Source organism: Drosophila hydei, unplaced genomic scaffold (assembly GCF_003285905.1).
Source record: "Drosophila hydei strain 15085-1641.00,03,60 unplaced genomic scaffold, DhydRS2 tig00008119-arrow-pilon, whole genome shotgun sequence".
Taxonomy (NCBI): domain Eukaryota; kingdom Metazoa; phylum Arthropoda; class Insecta; order Diptera; family Drosophilidae; genus Drosophila; species Drosophila hydei.
The window spans coordinates 1,364,403-1,388,528 of record NW_022045830.1 but is presented as its reverse complement, the minus strand read 5'-3'; the positions used below and the strand labels follow the sequence as shown (position 1 = coordinate 1,388,528).

Here is a 24,126-nt window from a genome sequence, read left to right as displayed (position 1 = left end):
ATGATTTCATGGGGTATCATTTTTTGTTTTTTTTTTTTTTGCCTTATCAATGAAATGTTTGCGTTACGGCGGATGTATGTGAAGGATCGGTGTGTGAGTGTGTGTATGTGTGTGTGTGTACTTATGTTGTTGACATTGAAGCAACAGCTGTCATGGTCATAGCCACTTTACCACCAAGTAGCACCAACTCCACCACCGCCCGCAGCTGCATCTGCTACAGCCGCATCTCCGGCGGAAGCTGCATTTCCATTCAGGCGTGCACATTGCTCCGCATCGCTGGCTATCTGGAGCGCGTTCATGTTTTGCACAAATGCTTCGAGTGCCACATTCTCGTCGGGACTGTAGGGCGAGGTGCGCTGGCTGTGCGGACTGCGCCGCAAGAACTCATTCAGATCGCTGGCCACACTGGCGGGCTTTGAGCCAGCCGCCGACTCAAAGTCATAGCCAAAGGGATCCTGCGTCGATGTCGGCGGCGGCTGTGACAAGCGTGGCAGTATGTTGCCTTGCACAAACAGGTGGGTGGAATCTGCAAGAGATGATACTCATAAGTAAGCACAGGAACGTGCATTCAACTCAAGGACTAACCACTGCCATAGTCAGCGGCCACATTGTCGCAGTAGCTGTTCGCCTGCGATTGCTGCTGCTGCTGTTCGTAGGCGTTCGCTGAGCAGTTGCGATTGCCAAACACGGTTGTTATCTCCACATGATGCGGCGATGGCGATGTATTGTTGCGCGTGAAGTTGGACTCCGATATGTTGTGTATGGAGACCTGTAAGCAAATACATGTGTCAGTGAAAGCTTATGATTTATCGAAGGCGGATCGAATCGATTAATGTTGCCAAGTTGTCGAAATGTCTACATAATTTCTGATTCCTATCATTAATGATCGTCATTTTATATATAGAAATCTTCGTATATGCATTTAAGTTATTCAGCGAACAGCAGAAGCCACTGTACGAAGTCCAATTAGAAGTCTATGATGCCTATTAGAACGCTAGTTTATCGGCATGGCATTCTTGTAACGCATTCCAATTGGAAGTATGAAATCTAATTAAACTATTTTCTTACTCTGATTCAGCTGATATAAAAGGCTGAGAACGAAACAAATTTAATTGGACAATTTACGCTAACACTTTAGATTATAAAAATCTGAAATGAAAGTTTGCCACATGTCTAGTAATAAGAAATCCAGAAAAGCCAAATATATATCATTGTTCTTAATAAATGCATTTAGGACGAATAGAATGAGAAATAGGTAGGCGACAACTTTTCGAATGGTACATGATCCTTTCGAAACATATTCGTTTGACTCGGCCAGAGTGGCTCGCAGGAACGCACCTCGTTGTTGAGATGCTGGCCCGGTATCAAATTCTTGAGGAATGCCGCATCGTCATAGCGTATGACACCCGTGTTGGGTATGCCCTCGAGATAGGAATTGAAACCGGTGATGGTTGGCGGCGGCGAATCATCGCCACAGTTATGATGCATGTGACAATCGCCAGGTCCACCGCTGGGTCCGGCACCACCAGCTGACACGGATGAGGGGAATACCTCGAAGCCATTGTAATAGCTTGACTGTTGGTATTTCTCCTGAAGCGTGGAGCCCGCTGGGCCGGCACCAAACTCCGACGTTGGCTGGCCAAAGCTGGACCATTGGCTCGATGCGGACGAGTGGTTGTCTTTGGTCTTCTGCTTTAGCTCGCTGCCAATGGCGGACAAACATTTCTGCGCCTGCTTCGGACGGGCGATGACGGCCGCGTCGCCCACCAGACGACCCGGACTACTGGCCATGGGAACATTTGTGCAGCTAATACTGATATTATTGTGCGTGTCGACCATGCCGCCGCCGCCGCCGACGCCAACACCACTGCCGCTGCTGCTATTGCTGCTGCCGCCGCCACTGGCTGAGCCACTGGAAAAGTATGAGAAATTGGTGGGAGCAACTGGAACTGGTGCGGAATTTGAAGCTTGGGCAGTGTTGCTGGGCGTGACAACCAATGGTGGCGACGATAGCTTCTGCTGTGTGGCACGCGCCGCCTCGGCCACCGCCTCCTGTGGCGTATAGTAGTTGACATTGCTGCCGAACTGACGATAGCCACCCATGGCCAAACCGTTGGTCACAGCCTGATGCAACGCTGGATTGCGTATGGTGAACATGCCGTTCTCATTTTTAATAATCGCGGCCGGTTGATCCATTGGCATCGATGCGGCAATTGGCAGACCTGCGCCATAAGCCCTAGCTGAAAATATGAAAATAAATATATTTTAGTAATCGTCGTCTCTTTGGCGAGATGTTCGCATTTGTACCTGGCGGAATGGGGTTGGGATTGGACAGGATGCCACTCGGCACTGGCCCATTGTTGACGCCCTGATGGAACATGGGATTGCGAAGCGTTATTATGTTGCCGCCAGCACTGGCTTCCATAATGGGCGCCGAGCTGAGCGCATGCTGTGCCTGCTGCTGGTTGTCCGGGCCAGAACGCTGCTTGTGCCCAAGACTGGCGACACCAGTGCCAGCACCATTACCGCCAGACTTGCCACGATTGCGACGACGTCGTCTCGACGATTTGCCACTGGCACTGGCCGCCGCAGCTGCGGCAGCCACATTGATACTGCCATTACCATTGGGCGGCATAGCTAGGGGTTGGCAGTTGTTGCGGGCACTGGAGCGTGGATTGGCCTCCACCATAATGACGCCGCCGGCGGTGTCCATGCCCGCCGCATTGCCCGCATAGTAGCTGTTCATGAGATGTGCCTGCTGCTGCTGTTGCTGTTGCAGCGAATGATGCTGCTGCTCGGCGAGCGGCTTAGAGAGCTTGCGTATGGATTCACTCTTCTGGCGCAGTTGTTCGCTCTTGGCCGGATCCACCTTGGTTAGCGTTATGCCCGGCGGCAGTGATAGATGCTCCACCTGAACGCCACGATTCAACTGGTCCATGATGCTGCAGTTGGGTTGCTGCATCTGCTGCTGTTGCTGCTTGCTGGATGAGCCGCTGCCAATGCGCAGATGCTGCATTTGCTGTGTCAGCGTGCTGGCATAGCTGCCGGCATGCGGCGGCATCGGCGGTGGTATGGCAACTTCGTTGGGATTGAAATAGCCCATGTGATTGGGTATGCCCGAGAGATCCTCTGGAAAATCATACAGATTCGGATTGAGATTGGGATTAGTGCTAGCCGTCTTCATTGAATTGTAATAAATTTTACCCTGCTTCTGACCACGATGTCCGCGCTTGCCCCGCTGCGAACGCTTTGAGGTCTGACCGCCGGCGGAGCTCTGATCCGCGGCGTTCGAGGAGCAAGTGCTATTGCTGTTCGCATGCGGCAGTTGCTGTTGCTGGCTGCCATTGGTTGCCTTCGAACGTCCACTGCCACGCCCGCCGCGCGACTGGGACCCGCGATGCCCGTTACCGTTAACCGGTTGGACGCTCTGCACCTGCGGCTGCGCTTGCCCATGGCTGGACTTTGACTTACGCGTGCTGCCATTCGAATGCGAGTCGGACGAGCGGTGCGATGGAATTTTAGCCTGCGCCGGCTGTTGCTGCTGCTGCTGCTGCTGCGGCTGCTGGGACGTCGCCTTGCGCTGATTGGCAGCAGAAGCTGACGTGGGTTTGGTCGGCTGCTGCTGCTGCTGCTGAGGAGCTTGCGCTCGCGGTGCCTCGTTTTTGGACTTCTTGATGGGCGCCGCTGTTGCCACCGGCTTCTGTTTGGAATTGGGCATAGCTGCCGCTGGCTTGGGCGCAATGCTTATCTTGTGCTGTAATTTTGCTGGCGCAGGCTCAACACACACCTCCGACTCGCTGCCGGTTTCCCACTCGCCATCCGAGGAGTCGAGCACATGCAGCGACTTGAACGGATTGTTGTCCAATTGACCCTGATCGAGTCGCTGCTTCAAGCGTTTGTGCCTCTTTACAGGCTCCGGCGCTGGCTCAGGCTCCGGTTTGGGTGGTGGCGCTTCGGCCACAATTTTGTTGGCATTCTTGGACGCCGCCTTCTTGTTGACCTTCGGCTTAATGCTGCACACGGAGTTCTCGCGAGTGTTGACGGCGCTGCTTTGCGGCGTCTGCGACTTGGAGCTAGTGCCCGAGCTGGAACTGGATACGATAGGTGGTGGTTGCACCGCCGCTGCCTTTTTGTTATGCTTTTTGTTCTTTGTTTTTGCCTCCAGCTCAGCAGCAGCAGCCGCAGCAGCAGCGGCGGTTGCGGCGGCAGCTGCAGCAGTTGCTGCTGCCTCGGCCGCTGCTGCTGCTGCTGCTGCCCGTTTAGCCTCCTTTTTCTTGGCCTTGGCGCTCTTCTCGATCACAGGCGGCGCCACCGGTGCTGAGTTCTTTGCCGTTGGCTGCGTTGAGGCCACCATATGACCATTGACAAATGTGTAGAGCAACTTGTCCTCATCCGGCGAACTGCCCTTAGCCACGACCGTCACCTGCTGCTCGCCGCCAGCGTGCGGCAGCTGCACACGTCGTATTGTGACGATGCGTTTGGATGGATCAGCGGTTATGGCATTGGCCGCCATGGCGGCGATCACATCCCGTGGCAATTGCTGCTGCTGCTGTTGCGGCGGCTGGGGCGGCGCATAGCACATGGGTGTATGTGGCGCCCCAAGGTGTGGTGGAAAGAAGGCGGCAGAGCTGATAAAGTTGGGATAATGCGAATTAGCTGCCGGCCCAGCCGCAACCGGTGCTGGCGGCTGTGGTAACGTCTCCAGCTGTGGCAGCCCCAGGCCGCCTTTTAAAATCTCATCGAGTTGGGCCAGCTTGGCCAATTGCTGCTCCTTGGTGGGCAGGTAAGAGAATTTAAATTCGTTGTTCGCCTGCTTGACGGTTGCAATTAGCTCCAATATGGTCGTCTCTACTTTGCCCTTCGCTCGCTGCAGGTTCTTAATATTGGCCTCCAGTTCGGAAATTCGTTTCTTTTCGCGCTTGCGGCCGCCAGCAGCCGTTAAGGTTCTCATCTCATATTTATCAATGAACTCCTTGAAGTAGATATCGAGGAATTGACTGCGCAAATCCTCCAGCTCCCTGATCCGTTTCTCCTCCTCCTTGCGCTGCTTTTGCTTGGCTTTTTTAGCTGCCTTCTTGGGGTTTGCCGTTTGCGGCTGTTGCGGCTTGCCCTCAATGAAGTTTAACGTTTCATTAATCCAACGCTTTTGATCCTGCTCGCGTGTATAGCTGCCCAAGAATTCGGCAAAATCCTGCATCATTTCCTCCTTGCTGTAGCTGCTCAGATCGGCTGGCAGACTGCCAGCGCTGCTGCTGCCACTGCCACCGCTACCGCCACCTGTGGCATCCGTGTGCATCTGTATGCTCTTGCAGAGACTGTCCAAGCAGAGTAGACTATTGTCGCCATCCTCGATATTTTCGCCAATTTCATTGAGTGCTGCCGCGGCGGCAGCAGCTGCCGCAGCCGCTGCTGCTGCGGGCATTTTACGTGTGGCCGCTTGCACCTGCGCCGAGGCAACCACCTTGAGTGTGGGCGGCTGTTGTGTTGCCACTGGCTCATGCTTTCTGCCCACAGTTGGCTCGACATGTGCCTTTGGCATTTGCGCCGATGTCACCGGCTCTTGCCCGTTCTTGCTCTTGCGATCGTTGACAATCTGTGTCAGTTTTTTGCGTAAGCGATCGCGCGTCTCATTAAACCGAGCATGATTGCATTCTTTTTTAACACGCTTCTTTGAGTGGTTCTCCTTGCAGGGCTCGCCGATGTCCGCGTAGTCCGCACAGCCTATCGATCGAAATGGATAAGAATTAAAATTGATTTCATATAATATATTTAGTTAACTGCTGCTCACATTTGCGCATCTTTTCCTTGCACTTTTTGGAGTTATTCGAGTCGTTGCCGGCGCCCGTTTGCGTCGTTTCATTCACCTTTGACTTGCCAGATCCAATGCTCGTGGTGCTATCCGGCTTGCCACGTTTTCTATAGACAAAAATTTTGATATTATTTAATAGATGTGTAAACTTTGCCAGCTGCTCTACTTACATCATTTGCGAGTCGTGCAGCTTCATCAGATGATCCACACCAAATTGCATTTTGTCGATGTTGGCGTCACCGAGTGTGAAGCTGGCGAATAAGAAACCACTTGGGGCTTAAAAAACTATCAAGCGATATCGAGGTGTATTGCATTCAAAGCAATACTTATCACAAGTGTATTGTTTAAGGGAACCCAATAATTTTATTTTGTTGAGTAACACGCTTAGCAAAACCTGCTATGATTCCAATATTTTATAATTCATAACTAATTTAGTTTGTCCTTGAACAAAAAGTCTGAGTGAATCATGGAAAATGAAAATGTTGGCATTTAGGTTAAAGATAAACATCAAACTTGGGGAATCGGATACTCAGAGAATGTAATCTATGTTCATGTATGCATCATACAGTTATTAAATATTTATTTAACTAAGCTTTGTAGTCTATGATTCAGTCCTCTCTGATATATATACGGAAATTTTAGCATTTAAGCAGACTGACTTGGGTATATTAATAAAGTTGTTGTACACCCTGTTCAATTAATTAAATCTTTAACTTACTCATCCGTAATCTTGAAGGGCGAATAGCTGCAATAATAAGAACAATAATTAATTAATTGTTACATTTAATATTATAGAATAAATACGGACCCGATGACCTGAGCCAAGAACTGCTCAAAGCGTCCATCGTCCTTGTCGCCAACAACGCTATTTGGCCGCAATCGCAAATCGCCCTTGAGCAGCTCTAGATGCTTGAAGTCCGTTGCCGTCGAATTGAACTTGACAAAGAAATTGGCATAGATGGACAGTACGAAGGTCCAGTAGGTCTTGTAGACATAGTGCTGGTTCTTCAGTTCCTGCAGCTCGGCGGGACTAGGCGCCAGCTTGCGATTGAAGAACATCAGCGATGGCAGCGTGGTGCGTAGCTCCTCTCGCGAAAATGACAGCGGCTGGAAGCAACGCAACAAATGCTTAGTCAGCGGCGGCGACAATTCATTGGCAAGGATCTTGCGCGCCAGCTGGCAAGCGGATACTCGGCAGTTTTCGCCGCAAAAGTATTGCGGCTCGACGGTGTCATAGCGATAGCGTTTGCGTGTAGCTAAATGTTGAAACACAGCCCATGCAACGTGGTATGTGGTGCGCAAAGCGGTATCCATCTCCTGACGTCGCAATGTCACACCACTGGATTCCTCCTTGGTGGCAGCTCCAACACCCTCTAGCTGATTACGCTGCTGTGCAGCTGCTGCCGCTGCTGCTGCGGCGCTTGTGCTAGCTGCCATATGGTGTTTGGCCTCATCGCTGGTGCAGGTGCTCAGTATTTTCGATTTCATTAGCTTGGCGTCTTTCTCAACAATGCCGAGTGTTGTGCACTTGGCACAATGGCCGGCTTGTCGCGGCATTAGAGGCGTACCAGCAATGGAGCAAGTGATGCATTTGCAGTTCCTAAAACCAAAAGGAAACGGTTAGCATAAGAATAAGCATAGTTCAAATATTGCATCACTTACTCGTTATGGTGTTCCAGCATTGCATTACACTTTTTGCATAGGTCCTCGTGCACCAGCTTATTGGGCGGATCGTAGAAACCGTCTGGCCATTTGAGCTTGGTGAATGCCATTATATTCTTCCAAGCCAGCTGACGATCGACAATACGCTGAAAATCTATGAACTCATCATCACTGATATCCGGCAGCGAGAAAGAGGTGGCATCCATGACGACCTTATCAAATATGTTATACACATCGAGTAGGCCCATGCGACGATCATGCTCCGTGGGCGACAAGTTGAACTTGTTTAGCTCCATCCAAATGTCCGTCCAGCGGCGCTCAATGGAGTGCATATGCTCATCAAATAGCATATAGCGTTTTATTAGCGCCGTTGTCTGTGTCGAGCTTTCGCCCTCCTTCAGCGACAATATGCATGCGAGCATGGTATCGCCCAGCGGATTGAACACATGTTGCTGAAAGAGACGCTGGCACAGTAGCACCCAAGAGAGCTTGAACTTGCGCAGAAAATCATTCTCAAAAGCGAACAGACTTAGCGAAATCTTCTGTGAGATGCAGTTCAAATCGGAGTAGCCGTCCAGTAAATCTAGTAATAGAAACGGAGAAAGTGTTTATAGGATACAGGTAATCTAAAGGTTTCTTAAATATTAAGTTTTTGTTTGTTTCAAAAGCAACAACAAATAATTGTTATCTGTAGGTCGTACAGATTAAGTAGACTTTCTGGTTATAAGTAATCTGATATTAGCTATACAACGATAAGTAAAGTAGTTGATATTTAGTAATTTGTTATGTCTCCACTGACTTCAATGCAGTAAACATTTGAAAAAGGATTCTAATCAGATAATCTGTTTAATCTTTGCGGTTTCAATATTAAAGCAATTGAAAGTTATCACCCTTCTGTTGGACCTACATGTGAGCATCTTTTCGGCAGATATCTTTTCGTTCTCCTGCACATTTTGAGCAATTTCGATCATGCCCTCGGAAAATGCCTTGACAATGCACTCAACATTATAGGCGAGTATTTGTAGCAGCAGCATTGGATTATTGGCCATCAGTCTGTAAATGAACGTCGGAATGTTTATTTCGAATCATTTGATATACTCGAGCGTACAAACAATTATATCAACTTACATGGCGCTGAATAGCACTAATATCATATTATCAGAGATCGCAGTATCATCAATAAAATCAAGATATTCGGCATTTTTATCGTAGAGAAATCCGCTTGTAATCCAATAGATTTGCTTATTGGACTCCAATAGCTTCTCAAATTTGTTGTAGGCAGCATCGTTTCTAGATATATCAAATATATAGATTAATTGATTTATATATGTATTGACTAGTTTGAAACTAACTTTAACATTGGGCTGTATGCCTTAATTAGCACGTCGAGCAACATGACGACCATGTGGGCAGCCTTGAATTGATCCATCATAATGGCCATGATTGTTTCGCGATATTCGAGACATTCCTTGCAGGAACAAAATGTGAAGAACTCCTCCTTTCGATGTTTCACAAATATCAAGGCAAGATTCTGAAAATAAAGCTGCAATGGATTAGGCTTCAGCATGACAGTTTCATGGCAATAGGAGCACACCGTAATTGCACGCAGCTGTCCGTCGGCATCCCTTAATGGATTCTTTGGATCCTCCGAGAATAAACGCATATTCTCAATGGCCATCTGCAATGACAATAAATATATGAGCTGCCGTACTATTTGATATCATTGTCGCCACTTACCAAATACGAGCGCGTCTCATCGTTTGGATCCTTGCTTTTCGGCTTACATTCGTGCAGCAGCTTATCGCTTAGCTCCATTTCAATGACATTGTCTTCGCGCAGGCTCCATTGCATTAGCGAAACAACCTCCTTGTAGACCACATCCGATTTGGGCGCTGGCGCGTAAGGATCAAACGGCGGCAGCGCCAATATCGTGTGCAGCGTATTTATGATGTTGCCTTCGGGAAAATTGAGACGCTCCAACAGCTGACACGGTGGTGGTGGGCTTGGTTTGCAGCTGCTATTGCTTTTGCCCGCTTGTTGTTTAGATTGGAGGGGCAATGGTTTGTTGGCGCTAAGCGCCTCTCGCATTGCTGCCAATGCATCACATTTCAGTGGAATTGTGTCGCCACAAATGCGCGGTGTGGCTGCATCAATGGACATTTTCATGCTCACATGATAGCAAGAGGCGGCATCCAATTCACCATTGACAACAGCCTCGGCAGCAGCCACAACACTCGCGTCGATGCTGCTGGCACGGGTTTTGGCTTTGGCCCCCTTGGGCTTACTGCTGATCCCGCTGCAACTGGGACGGGCATCGTCCTCGTGGCTGCAACAGTTCATGCAAGTTTTTGTTGCTGTTGCAGCTGCCGCTGCTGCATCTGCGTCTGGCACCTGTAACGTTGTGGAAACGGGCATTGCCTTGATGTACGTCAATGCCTTCTCCACTTGTTCAGCCATCTTTATTTATTTGATTTACGAAATTTTTAGATATTTTTGTATATATCTTATTTTTATTTATTTATTTTTTCTTTTTGTCACACTCTGAAACATTAAGCCACTACGTCAATTGGGCTAAAACGCAGCCAGGGCTTTCGCGTAACAAAAATTTGAGTATGCGCGACGCATTATTATACAAATCACAGATGCACTTCCGTGGTGGAGACACTTTCACTCGCCTCGTCTCGGACCGACCGTCGTTTTCGTTGCTGTTGCTGGCGATGTGTGTGTGTGTGTATGTGTATGTTTGTGTGTTGTGTCGAAGAAGTCTCTCACATACAGCAAAATGAAAAGAACGCAACGCGTTTTTTCCCAAAACGCGCGCGCCGTCAACGAGCTGTGCGCGTTTCTTGGCGTTTGACAATTTGATTCGATTACCTTGATACGCTTTTAGCCTAATTGGACTGCTGTGCAGTTATGTATATAGATTTATTTAACAAGTGAAATGTTTGGGATTTTTCGTTTTGTTTCGCTCGTCGTCCGTTCGGTGCAATTGCAATTTTCTGCCTTGACAGTGTGTGAGTGTATGTGTGTGTGTACGTGAGCGTGTTTGTATTGGCTCAGCGTTGCACTGCTTTCGATCAAACGAATAATGGTCTATCGACGATATACATACACATAATTTGTGTATTATCGATAGACCAGTATTGCGCACGAGCAGGTGGCGCTAAACGAATACGAAATATGCATTATGAAAATATTGGACTTAAGTGTATACTATATCTGTATAATATATTTGTGCTTGTATAAAGCAAATAAATATAGTTCTCAACACTTGTTGAATGTTCAATTATATACCGCCTGAAAGTATGCAATAAAAGTTTTGTTTTGCCTGAAAGCAACAACTAAATTTCCCTGTGCATTGTTAGTTATTTTTGTATGTAAGAATTATCGATCTTTATATTAAGTTTTGCTATATGATATTGCAAATATATTATTTTTTTGGAAGTTATGAATATATTCTTATGAACACGCTTTAAATTATTCCAATTGATTATTTGTAATTATTTTTAATAATATACATATATATGGCAAGTGAACTTTGAATAAGTAAGCCTTCCATTATATATATATATATATATATATATATATATATATATATATATATATATATATATATATATATATATGTATGAAAAAACCGGTTTCCGGTTTGTTTGCACGACTCTCACGCAAAGATTTCTTATCAATTGACATTTGAAATATTTCTAGCTGGATTTTAAAGCAAAAAACGTTCAGTTGCTCTTCAGATCTTGACATGGAAAGTTTGAATTCTCGCTATCAGATTATAAGTACGTAGTGTGCAAAGCTGAATTAAAAAAAAAAAACAATAAAAGCAAAGCAAATAATCTTAATAAAAAATGATGTCAAGATCAGTGTTCCTGTGTTGTATACAATTCTTGATCGCGTTTAGTTTTGTATGTGGAGAAGGATTGACAGAGGTCTTTAAATGGAAACAAATGGATTTTTACAATCGCGGCGACGGACGAGCGGTTCGGCAGCCAAATCCATCAGGTACAGCTAATACATAAATGTTTCATTACCGCATTCGAATTTTAAGAGCAAAAGTTCAAGTTCAAACAATTTTAGTTTAATCTGTTGTTTATGTGTTATTAAATATCGTATATAAATTATGACATATATTTAAATCATTATAGAAGAAAAGGAGAGTCAAAGGGAAAACAATTAATTTACTTACTTAATTCGTTATTAAAATCTATTTATAGCTGCAGTTGACTCACTTTCATTAACTCCATTTATTGGGAAATTTCACTCTATATAGTCTGTCTCTGTATATATCTATATAACAATGAAGCTAATTGCATGTGTTTTGCCGAACGCAGCGCCCGTTGTATTTCCAAGTAGTTACGGCCGGAGAAGGCAAAAACGCGAAGTGATTACCTCTCGGGATATATTCCAGGGCTTACAGTCACGCAGCGGTGCTAATGATGACGATTCCATGCCTTACATACCCTACAACAATGTGCCGATGGGCGTAACGCATTTTCGTGGGCGAGTATTTGTCACCATGCCCCGGCGACGCGTGGGAATACCCTCGACCTTGAATTATATAGACATGGGACGTGACGGCAAACAGAACAGTCCCAAGCTCTACGCCTACCCCAGCTTCGAGGCGAACCAGTTCAATATTAGTGAACAGAATTTAGTTTCCGTTTATCGCACCACTGTGGATGCGTGCCACAGATTGTGGTTCATTGATACCGGCATGCTGGAGTATCCAAGTGAGTCGACAATGACAATTACAATTACGTGTGTATATAAATACTTATGATCTATTTACAACAGATAATCGACAGCAAATAAGACGGCCTAGTATTTGGATAGTGGACCTGAGCACTGATCGTCAGCTGAAACGCTTTGACATACCCGAAGACATCGTGGAGACGGGCCGGGGCTTGGCCAGCCTGACCATTGATGTGCCCTCGGGCAATGAGTGTGATCAGGCGTATGCCTATATACCAGATCTGGTCAATAGGCGGCTGTATGTGTATAGCCTGGCCACTGATCGCATGTGGAGCTTTGAGCACAATTACTTCAACTTTGACCCTGTGGCCGGAGACTTGCATATTGGTGGCCAGACTTTCCGCTGGGATGACGGCATCTTTTCCGTGACAATGGGTCCAGAGCAACCGGACGGCAGTCGCGATGTTTATTTCCATGCCATGGCCAGCAACAATGAGTTTGTCGTCTCGAACCGTGTGCTCCAGATGGAGTCGAATGCGGCACGTTCCGATCATGGCAATGATTTCCGTTTGCTGGGCAGCCGGGGTCAAAATAAACAAAGTACAATGCATCAGTACGATCCGCGCACCGGCGTCGTCTTCTATGCTGAGATACAAACGAATGGTGTCGGCTGTTGGAACTCAAAGAATCCATTCACAGATGCCAACCATGGCACTGTGGCAGCCGATGAGCAAACCATGATCTATCCCAGCGATTTAACGGTAAGAATATGAACTTAATTCTAATTTCTATTACTAATTGAAATTACATTTCGTATAGATCGATGAGGATGGCACCATGTGGGTAATGACCAACTCGATGCCCATATTCATTTACTCCACATTGGACGCAAACGTATTTAACTTCCGAATCTGGAAGAAGGACACTAGGGATGCGAAGCGAAATACGGTTTGCGTATAGGTTTATGTATATGGAATTGCTTTAATGAACTTTTCGCAATGAAGTTACATAATATTATACTTGCATGTCATAATGTAATAATTGTATACTGACAAAAAATTAACACAAATTTTATATGTATATATATATACGTGTAAAACAAATTAAAAAGCATTTACAAATGTACCTTTTAAAAATTGCCTAAATTTGAGTACTCAGTTTATCACATCTTAAGGTTACATAGATGTTTTCCTTCTTATCATTTTACTTTTGTCATCAAAAACAAATCAAATACAAAATTTAAAACATAACGTAAATTAAACAAAATCAGAGGCACTCTAATATTGCATAAGGATACTAAGTTGCACAGGTTTGTATAATACGTGTGAGTGTGTGTGTGTGTTGTAGTGTGTTTGTGTGTACAATCAATTCAATTTACGAATAAAATATTTTGAAAAATATTCAAATTAATACATATTTCTTTTTCTTCTTTTTGTTTTTTTTTTTTTTGTAAAATTTCATAATTTTGTTTCTATAATATTCGAACAATTTTGTTGTGCATATTCTCAAAGTGAGAGCATTATATAGTTTTCTATATAAACTACTTATATAAAATTTGCAAAAATATATATTTATATATGTTTTTCCGTTAATGCTCGCATGTATAAAGTTACTACATATAAAAGATGACTATATAGCATTTCGTTTGTTTAAGTAAACATGCATTTTGTTTTATGTGATTATTGGAATGGTTATCTGGCCCAGTGTTATACAAAAATATACACGTATAACATAGTATAACAGTTTTGAGTTACTACATTGCTATATATCTTCCTATATATGTATGTATATGTATTTGTGTACTTATTAAAAAGCCGACCACTTTTAAAGTGAGGCTGTAGCCGACATTTTACTGTACTAAATAATCCTTGTAGCCGCGCAACGATTTTAGTTGCTTTTTCAATTTGGTTATCAAATCCGACGGTTGCACCAATATCGATATATCCCTGCCCACTGAATTGAGGCGATCGCGTATTTCCAAATCCTTGAAAAACAGATTTAACGGTCGACCGTTAATTTCTGTGAGTATCCAAAAGGTCAACGTGCTGCCATCACATGATTGGGTCTGCAATATCGTTATATAGAGTTGCCGAATTAGAAATTATTTACAAATTCATTTTGTACTCCACCTTGGGTGGCAATCCATGCCGTGCCGCCAGACTGTTTGGCACCACATCCACAATCGTTGAGGTATTGCCATCACGTATAAGTCCCAAGCACTGTCCGTCCCGATCCCGACGTATGGCATACGCACGACCAAAAGGTATGCGACGCAGCAGCACTTCAACCTAAAAACAATATAGAAAATTATATTATATTAAATATATACATTACACATAAAAGTACATATACTAATTGAATTACTGGTTTGACCTAATTAATTTAATTTGACTGATTTATAATCAATGCAAACAAAGATTATTTCTTGATATAAAACAGTAGAGAGTAAATTAATTTAAATTTACATGTTTGTTTTTGTCATTAATTCGATCATAAAACTAACTGTAAAACCTAATCGTAGATTTTGAAACGAATTCGTTTGAATAAAGATAACATCATCAATTAAAAAGACAATTATATTGTAATTTATGTTAAGACGTAAGACAACGAGTAGCGCACACTTGCATATATATATATATATATATATATATATATATATATATATATATATATATATATATATATATATATATATATATATATATATATATATATATATATATATATATATATATATATATATATATATATATTAAAATAATAAATACTTACAAATAACGTGTTGGTATTGCGTATTATTTTATTTGCCTCGGCGGCGCTGCTGATGCTGACGCCCGCAATGGAGAGCAGCTGATCGCCAATGTGAAGGGCGTTATAGAGCACAGGGTGTTCCTTTTGCTTCCAACCCGCAATCCTGCAAATATTCAAAATACATTTTAGTTATATTTTAGGCTTGTGTAGGTGGTCTCTATCGTTTACCAGACGCCACCGAAAGCATCCACCCAGGCAATGGAGCCAACACAATCTTTGCGCCGTAGATTTAGTCGTACGCCACCCGGATGCATGATCTCACGCCGCAGCTGCATAACCTGCTGTTCCCGCAATGTGAGTCGCTTATTGCTGCTGTTGGACTGGCTGGCCGCGGCCTGCGGTGAAGATTGTATGCGAAAAGCTGTCGCTGGTGCACTGCGTCCTGGCACAAACTCATTGTTGTTGGCGCCACGCTGACTGTTCTGCTGTGTTGTTGCAGCGACTGTGGCACCACGTTGCAGTGGCGCTTGAGCATCCGATGTGGATGAGCTGCGCCTGCGCTGCTCTATGCTGTCCGTATTGGAGCTGGCGGAAATATTGCTGGCTGCATCCCTTGTCGCATTGCTGGCGCTGGAGTTGGACGTGTTGGCAGCAATTTGTTCAACATTATTGTTGGCATTGCTGGTGCTCGAGGTTTTCGGCGTTCCCTTCGTCTTGAGGGGAGTATTGAGCAGCTTCAGATAATGGAAATCACGTCGACTGGGTCGCGTACTAATGACCAGCTCAGTTAGTCCGCGCGTCAACTGTGGCCGTGCATGGCCGTTGCTTGGCGTGGGCGAGGCAATAGCTACGCCGCGACGTGGTAAAGCGGGACTGCCATTAACGGGTGTCGACTCCACATTGACCACCCCGTTGCTTGGAGTTTGTGTGGCAGCCTGGCCTTGACTACTCGTGGCGCGCACAGCCGTTGGACTACTGCTGCTGCTGCTGTTGCTACTAATGGGTATGCTTGACGAGAGAAACACCTTCTCGTAATGCACATTGCCACTAATTACATTTAAGTCCTGAGCCTGTTCATTGTTAATGCGTATGTTCGTGATGCCCGAACTGTTGGCACTTAGTATGATCTTCTTGCTCATCTTCGGAGTGAGTGGTTTGCTCGCACCACTGCTGGCTGTTGTCGGGTAGCAGGTGCCATATACTGCCACCGTGGTTGCCTCGCCATCGGCCAGTACCTGCACCTTTGTGGTATTGGCATTTGTTGCCGTGGAAGCATTTGAAGTTGGCGCATTGGAAGCATTCGGTTTTAATGGTATGGTGTAGGGATTGCTACTGCTACTGCTGCTGCTGCTGCTGCTGCTCGCCTGGTTGAGCACTTGTATTGTATTCGAATTGGACGGAATTATTTGTACGTTGCTCTTGTAATCGCTTTTTGGCTGCGACTTCGTTTTGGCTTTCAAATTGATTTCAGGAAAACGAAAAATATCCGCAATGATTTTGTTTTTGGGAGGCAGTTCCGGCGCTTGCGTCTCGTTCGTAGTCGGAGTCGTAGTTGTAGTTGTTGTATTTGTAGTATTGGACACCTGTATAATCGTAACATTGTTATCTCCATTCTCCTGGGCGGCAGTTGAGTTTGTGGCTGAAGCTTGGAGTTTAGGCTGCGGTGATTGGCGTTGCGGTCTCTTGGTTTTGTCAGCGGCACCCGCTGACATGGAACGTGACGTTTGAGGTCTAATGAGGAGATGGAAAACAAAGCTTTAATTGACGATATAATAGTATAAAATATACTCAATTGATAAGGTAAGTCCTGCAGAAACTCAACTTAAGGCTTGTCTTCAAAATAGTAAGCGTCGAGAAAGCTTTGTAAACTACATAAGACATGCTAATAAAAGTTACTTCGTGTTCCCAAAAGCAATAGAAATCTATACTAATATTTATATATATTTTTTAAAATGACTGATGAATTAACGGACGAAACGCTGGACGAGTTGTTTGTTAAAGAAGTGGGCAGTGTGGTGAAAATTGTGGAAAACTTGCCCAGCAATGTCGCAATGGCAACATGTGCGCGTTGGCTCAAGATCTTTCAACAAGCAACGCCCGCAGAGCGATTTGCACGCAATTGCATGTTGCTATTGCTCCACAAACAGCTCAATGACAATAACTGCTTGAGTTATCCTTTTACGGATGCGCGCAGTTGCCAACGGGATCTGAGAGCATTGCATAAGATGAGCTTATTGTTGCAGCATACGGAGAGTAGCGTTGATGATGCTAATAACAATATCAACTGGGATGATAATGCTGATAGCGATGATAATGATAACATAGATACTAGTTCGCAGATCAGTTCACTATCCTTAGGTATGAATTACGAAGAGAATTTATTACGCGTGGAGAGTGATAACAAGGTGCTGATGGAGCAAAATAAGGAAATGGCTAAGGAGCTGCAGGCATTGCAGTCACAAAAAGAAAGCTTGTTGCGGCATCGCGAAGGCCTGAAGGCCAAGGCCGAAACATTACGCGAGCAGGTTAAGTTGAGCAGTAAAGAAATAGACTGTCTGAAACACATATTTTCCTGTTCGGCTGTGACGGCACTTCAATTATTTAGACTGCCAGATTTTATGGAATATCCAAACTATTTTGTGACGCTGTTCTCTGTTCTCTGTGAAGATGAGCAGGATCGTGTACACTTCGAGCTAATGGATTTTAAGTTGGGTCGTATATTGCGCAGCCATATGGAGTATTATGTTTCATTAACTACGCGAGATCAAATTAACAGAGCATACAAAGAAATACATGAAAAGGTGACCAAACGTTATAAGAAAGATATCAAAATGCAGGAAGAAACACAGCTGCATGATCTGTCCCTAATAACAATGCGTTATCTGGTTACATTACGTCAACTCTTTCTGGGCAGCTACAAGGGCGACAGTCATGTGGAGCAACTGGTGCTGAATTTCTTGCAATATCAATACAATGAGATAGCCGAAGCGTTGTAAAGTGCATTCCCCGTTTACCTTGGTATTAGGCGTTCGCATTGCATTTGTTCAAAATTTAAGATTTGATCTGTAAGAAAAAAATGTTAAGCATTTAAATTGTGTTTGAGGCTTTATTGGTATTGCGCGCTTACCCGCTGATATGCGCTGTGCAGACGCAGCTGCAACATCGACTCGCACACCATTACGTAGTATGGGCGTTAAAATCTCATCTTCGAACAGATTTGAATCGGCGCTGTCTTCGCTTGGGGGTTCGGCTGTAGTTGCCTGCTGCTGCTGCTCCCCCTCTTCTTCATCAAGAGCAGCTGCTGTGGATGCTGTTTCGCTAATTTGTTCGCTGTACGTGCTAATAGGATCCGAGAGCATATTCAGCAAATGTTGTGTTAAAGTATTGGACATAGCTGGTTGTGGCGCTGCTGCAGGTGCTGTTACGGCTACTACGGGTGCTGGGGCAACTTCTATGACTGGTGCTGGCGCTCTAGATATCTGTTCGTTGCCAACTGTTGTTTGTTGATGCTGATGAGCCGGAATACGCTCTACACCTGGCACTATGGCTGCTGGTACGGGCGGTGGTGCCGGCAACGGCGATGTTGGATCACGTGTGGGCAGCAATGGGGCTCGCACTTCAGGTAACTTTGTGTATAGGTTTTCACGCGGCGATAGAATTTTCATTTCGCGCAGCTTAGCTCGCAGCGTTTCCACCCATTCTTGCATAATCTCCCTGCATTGCACAATAAAATATTGTTAATTGCGCGTGTAGCTGTGTGCGTGTGTTGCGCGCAACTTACCATGAAACGGCATGAAAGCGCAACACTTCATTGCTGAGCGTTACAACAAATTCAAATTCATGCGAATTGGGTATGAGGGCGTGTGATATGTGCAGCGTATCCCGCAGTGATACGGCCCACTCAGGCATATGAGCAGCCGCCTGTCGTGGTTCCGCATAGCCCTCCAGCAGGGCTTCGGTGTCATCGTGCACACAGAATACCACCCAGCTGCATTCCGATTTCTGCAAATCAATGAGAATGTCTTCGTAGATAAGACTGAGATAAGTAACTAAATAGTTTACCTTGGGACCCACGGTTAACTTTTTGCCATCGGCCGTCAGTCTTTTCAACCACGTATTCTTATGTATTTCACGAAACTGCGCCGCGCTGGCGTTCGCTGCGATTGCAGGTGCATTTGCAGGTGTTGTTGTCGCTGTTGTTGTGTTTGCAGCTGGCACTGCTGCAGCAGCCGCAGCCATCTCTGAAGCCTGCTTTTGCTGTGGTGCTTGTTGCTACAATGCGCGCTCTTTGATTGCACTAAACATATTTCACATTTCACACAATTTATTGCAACATTTTCTGCATTCGTTTAATAACAAAAAAAATCAGCCAGAAATTGGCGACGACGCCATGTTTGCTATCAGCTCTGTTTTTATCGACTTCGTATCGATACTTATCGTATTATATCGTTAGGTGCTGCCATACTGTCTGTAACTAAGGCAGAGAATTAAATAACGGGGTATATTCTTATTGGGAATTTGTCTAACAAGCATTAACAAGCAGTTAAATTCCCAATATATTCAAATTTACATTTTTATATTTCTTATATATATAAAAGTTGTTTTTTCATTTGCTATTCAAAATAAAATGAAACATTTATGCTATAATACTTCTTTTTATTGGGATTTTTAAAAATAGTATTTTATATTTTTTTTGATTCGTTTTTATCTTTATATCACACAAAACGTAAATAAGATCTTTTTAATGCTGTCTTAAATATCTAGAACTAACCAAAAAACTATATTTTTATTTCTACATCCGAAAACAGAAGTAAATTATATTAAATTTGTGATTTTTTGTTTTTTGTTTTTTTTTTTTTTTGTTTCATACACATTTGCCTTCGAACAAATGTACAAGAATTAATTTTAAAGTTTTACAAAAAATATTGGTATTGCAGCGCATTTGATTAATACTAGATATACATATACAGGCAAATATGTATACTGTAAAAGAAGTCATTTAACATTAGTACATAGTTATATCAATAATTAGCATTAGTTTCTGTTTTCGTTTCCAACTTTAGTTACTTATTTACAGCTGCAGATAACTAGTATGCGAGTCAAAAGGAGGTAAAGTCGCTTTTTTTTTGTAACATAGACAGAACGTACAACGAGTTAACAATTACGCAATGCGAACGAAGTAAAAATAAAGGCCAAAAAACAAAAAAAAAATTAAACTTAAAGCGAGTTTGGGTCGTGGGCATTTGCATTAAATTAATTACAATTAGTCTTTACATTAAATTTCAATTAATCGAACTGACGGTTGGTATTCAAATACAATTGAGTCTTGTAGTGTTTACATTTACTTTAGTTGGAAATTTATACATATATATATATATATATATATATATATATATATATATATATATATATATATATATATATATATAAATATTCTTTTAACTTTATGTTTCTAAATAGATGTTGCAATTCACAGTTAGCGTGTGTAAAGTCATTTGTACGTTTATACGAAAGTTTTCTCACTAGCTTAAGCACGGGTCGTCTATATAATTGGCTCAAGATAAATGTTAATCGCGCAATTTGTCGCTCGTAATGTTAGTTTGTATGTCATGGATCAGGACTGTTTAATTTTTAACTATAATTATGTATGTTTTTTTATATATATACATATATATATTGTTGATTTTTTAATGATTTTAGGTATATATATATATATTTTGTTTATGGTATTCGTTTGCATTTCGGTTGAGTTGGTTATTATACATATGATAACGTGTGTGTGTATGTGCGCGTAAATTTCATCAAATTTTGTATTATATTTGTTTTTTTTCAACTTTTCGACATAGTTGCCTGTTTGGATATTGGCTTGTTTTTTGTGTTTTTTTTTAAATGTTTGATTGGACAAGGGAGGTGAATATCATATATAAACGTTAATCGAGTTATTGCATGGGATGATGGACTATCCTTGCTATGTTACGTTTCAGACACGCATCTGAAAGCGTTGCTGTGTGAGGTTATATAGTTCAGACTATCGGGGGCCGGCGCTTACGAGGCTATAAAATCCATTTGATGGCAGAGTGGTACGAATTCGTCAGCCATGGGATTTAGCACAGATTTCTCAATGTTACATTGACTCTTTGGTAGCGCAGATAGGGCCGTATTTTGTTCTTCCGTTCTGCAAAGATAGAAGATCATATTATTACTATTATGTAAACATATTGTCAATGCTTTCTTTACGCACTTGGCTTTTTCCCATTCGTTTATTTGTTCCTCGAGTTCATCCTCGATCATGGCCTCGAAACACTCTTGCATAATTTCTTCCTCTTCCAGACGTTGCAATTCCTGCCAGAGGTGAACATGATTAATCATATAGAATAAGATTTACTTTCGCGTTGGTAACACTTACGTTCTTGTCGAATTCCTCTTCGTTCTCCATCCACATATATTCTGAGAAATCTGGCTCATCGTCAAAGTCAGACAGTGATTCGTCGTCGTCCACCACGTAAACTATTTGATCCGTCCAGTCAACAGATGGTACTTTTAACAACATGGTTATGCTGTAAAAAATAGGTGATAAATTGAAATTAAAAACACTTGAAAATTAAATAGAAATTGAGTTGGGAGTAGTTGACTAATATATACCCTGTAATCTGTTTTTTCGGATAAAAAATACTGGAAAACAGAAAAATTTAGAGTTTGTGTAAGAATGTATAAGGGAAGGAAAGATAAGAGACCGTTCGAGCGAAGAACTTCGAGAAATAACCCATAATGTTCTGTTTTTTTCAACTCTTTTTGCTAACATATTAAAAGTGGATCAACGGGCCTTAACTTAGTCATAACAGTCGCCGAGAAGGCCAATGCAGAAAAACAAGGCCAGCTATAAAAAATTCTTTGAGTTATTTATAAAGGTATATAGTAATGCACTACAAGCTTATTTGTTGACATACGGACATGCTTATTTAAATAAATAAATTTAAAATATTAGAATAAATATTTACATATGCTTGGCAAATACACTAAACTTTAACTTCATTAAACCCTCTCTACGCACTTTTAGCACGCAAATATAATATCAATCGAAATATGCATATGTGTGTGTATGTTTATATAAATGAGTGCAATAACTTTGTGTATGTGTTTGGCAGTGTCGCGACCGTCTGTACGCATGTATGTGTGTCGTATGTAAGTATTCTTGTTTAGAGCCGGCAAAAAGTTGTTAGTTGCGTCGTTCTTATAGAAACCGGTTTGACACCATCAACAATCGGTTAATTGAGATAAACAAAACAAAAAATAAACAACTACACACAAATGCATTCATATATTCGATTCCGCACACATACAGACAGTTTGTATATAACAAAAAGATTGTTTATATAAATACGTAACAAGTAAACGAAAAAATTTTCTCTTTTCTTTCTTCACTTTTGTTTTGCCCAATATGTGAATTGAAGTCCATTTCTTTTTGCATTTTTGCTGGCGTCGCGGCGCTTAAAATATTTTCAAATACAGAATGACTAAGCTCAAAGTACAAGAGCAAAAGAAAAGACAAGCGAAAAGCAAAAGAAAAGAAAAGAAATGAGCACTAACACACACACAACTAACACATATGCACGTACATTGGAAAACAGAGCAACGGCAATTGTTTATAAACAAGTTGGGTGTATAACTCACACATAGGTACGTACAAGCAAACACACACAGTCTCTCAAATATTTGATAAGCCGTATCAGGGCATTATTAAATTGTATATGCGCATATCAGCATATTACATTTAATGGTTTAATGGTACGGTCTTATCACCTGTTTTAGTCGTGAACAAACAAAAACACAAATAAAATGAAAACAAAAAAAAACTATAAATAAATTCGACAATGACGTCGTCTTGAATTTATGCAAAACGCAATAAGACAACAAATACATAAATACACACACATTCACACCCATATGCGGATCGGCACGGACATGAACGTTGTTTGATTCATGGGCGTAGTTAACTTTTTGAGCCGTCAAACAAATTGCTCACTGTGTGTACGAGTGTGATAGACTGTGTCGGTGTGAACGTGCGGCCCCGCACATAAACACACATGTATGCTTCATATACAAACATTTACACACACACGCACGCACACTCTTGCTACAGTTGCCATATTGCAAAAAATTAAAATGTATTTACTCTGTGAACCCAACACACACATGTTTTGTATGGATATAATATTAAGCGATCACTTCGTGCATAATAAATATATATCAACACACACACATAAATATACATATGCACATACACACGCACACCTGCACATCTACACACATGATTGAATGAACCTCCCTCAACTCGTATCGCAAGCAGTTAAAACAACACGGCGCACTCAAGGTAACAAGTGTTTCGAAAAACTTTAAAACATTCAACTAAAGAATTAACATTCGTGCTATATTCTTTATTATTTGTTGTAATTGCGTTTAACAACAAATAGCACGTAGCATAGAGTCGACTGGCACAGGGGCAGACGTCATCGCCCCGCGGCGTTGAAATTTTTAGCGTTTATTGATTTGTCAAGAAGCATTTGCTAGCGGAAATACTAAACAAAAAAAAAAACAACAAACCAAATAAAAGCCCGCAATTATAAATCAGGAAACGTTTTGCTATGCCAGCTTTGTGCCTTACACTTCCGCCTTTCTTTGCGTATTTCTATAAATTAGCCCTAAATATTAGAAGCCACTAATGTTTTGTTGTTTATCTATTGTACTCACTTTGCTATTTTACTTGAAGAGCTGCCAAACTGAAGTCTATGTTCTGCTTTTGTTGATCATCCACTGAGAATTTTGTATTGCAAAAGTATAAAGGGAGACACTGACAATTTATTGTTGCATCCAGATAGAAAACACGCAAATTTTTCTATTGCGAAACCAATTCAAATGCTGTGTGCGGAAACACGTCCATGAACGTCAAGCAAACGAATCGAAAATGATTTATAAAACAAAAACTGACAGACGATTAATTTTGTACAGCTGTTCGGGTTTACTAGAGTACATCGATAGATTTAGCGATATTTTTAGTTTTAATCGATGTATCGCAGCTATATCGGTAGCTTTTAAATGTGTTGCTTATCAACAACATTAAGGCGCGCGGGCAATTTGAAAGAAGCCAATTCGAAAAACTGGTGATTTGGTATATAAATATGTATGTTTACGTACTAAGTAATTTT

General features: G+C 42.7%; 5 protein-coding genes across 9 annotated transcripts; 2 read left to right on the top strand and 3 right to left on the bottom strand.

Annotated features, from left to right (window-relative positions):
* Positions 1 to 26: 26 nt before the first annotated feature.
* Positions 27 to 10,445, bottom strand: LOC111594587. Of its 4 annotated transcripts, none has more exons than XM_023307947.2 (15): positions 9,209 to 10,445; positions 9,066 to 9,149; positions 8,824 to 9,014; positions 8,600 to 8,761; positions 8,379 to 8,524; positions 7,472 to 8,054; positions 6,618 to 7,409; positions 6,528 to 6,554; positions 5,980 to 6,060; positions 5,789 to 5,916; positions 3,205 to 5,721; positions 2,308 to 3,129; positions 1,339 to 2,240; positions 586 to 769; positions 27 to 526 (listed from the first exon to the last, which is right to left on the bottom strand). In XM_023307947.2, exons 1-15 carry the CDS (start codon positions 9,926 to 9,928, stop codon positions 168 to 170), a joined length of 7,698 nt encoding a protein of 2,565 aa, XP_023163715.2. In that variant the 5' UTR covers positions 9,929 to 10,445; the 3' UTR covers positions 27 to 167. The 4 variants fall into 4 exon arrangements, with proteins under 4 accessions (XP_023163715.2, XP_023163716.2, XP_023163713.2 ...); XM_023307948.2 differs by having other exon boundaries at positions 8,824 to 9,002; XM_023307945.2 differs by having other exon boundaries at positions 2,308 to 5,721.
* Positions 10,446 to 11,211: 766 nt separating this feature from the next.
* On the top strand, positions 11,212 to 13,304 carry LOC111594489 (L-dopachrome tautomerase yellow-f2-like). Its single transcript, XM_023307798.2, has 4 exons — positions 11,212 to 11,482; positions 11,812 to 12,210; positions 12,275 to 12,933; positions 12,992 to 13,304. Exons 1-4 carry the CDS (start codon positions 11,329 to 11,331, stop codon positions 13,130 to 13,132), a joined length of 1,353 nt encoding a protein of 450 aa, XP_023163566.2. The 5' UTR covers positions 11,212 to 11,328; the 3' UTR covers positions 13,133 to 13,304.
* A 294-nt stretch (positions 13,305 to 13,598) lies between these two features.
* LOC111594531 (mucin-17) lies at positions 13,599 to 19,358 on the bottom strand. The gene is made up of 8 exons (XM_023307868.2): positions 18,986 to 19,358; positions 18,705 to 18,925; positions 18,051 to 18,637; positions 17,938 to 17,986; positions 15,152 to 16,654; positions 14,945 to 15,086; positions 14,302 to 14,460; positions 13,599 to 14,237 (listed from the first exon to the last, which is right to left on the bottom strand). Exons 1-8 carry the CDS (start codon positions 19,160 to 19,162, stop codon positions 14,022 to 14,024), a joined length of 3,054 nt encoding a protein of 1,017 aa, XP_023163636.2. The 5' UTR covers positions 19,163 to 19,358; the 3' UTR covers positions 13,599 to 14,021.
* On the top strand, positions 16,836 to 17,956 carry LOC111594532. The gene has a single exon (XM_023307869.2). It carries the CDS (start codon positions 16,876 to 16,878, stop codon positions 17,917 to 17,919), a length of 1,044 nt encoding a protein of 347 aa, XP_023163637.2. The 5' UTR covers positions 16,836 to 16,875; the 3' UTR covers positions 17,920 to 17,956.
* Positions 19,359 to 20,789: 1,431 nt separating the features above from the next.
* On the bottom strand, positions 20,790 to 23,906 carry LOC111594515 (polyadenylate-binding protein-interacting protein 2). Of its 2 annotated transcripts, XM_023307840.2 has the most exons (4): positions 23,672 to 23,906; positions 21,330 to 21,480; positions 21,165 to 21,265; positions 20,969 to 21,098 (listed from the first exon to the last, which is right to left on the bottom strand). In XM_023307840.2, exons 2-4 carry the CDS (start codon positions 21,471 to 21,473, stop codon positions 20,969 to 20,971), a joined length of 375 nt encoding a protein of 124 aa, XP_023163608.1. In that variant the 5' UTR covers positions 21,474 to 21,480; positions 23,672 to 23,906. The 2 variants fall into 2 exon arrangements, with proteins under 2 accessions (XP_023163609.1, XP_023163608.1); XM_023307841.2 differs by lacking the exon at positions 23,672 to 23,906 and having other exon boundaries at positions 20,790 to 21,098; positions 21,330 to 21,473.
* Positions 23,907 to 24,126: the final 220 nt, after the last annotated feature.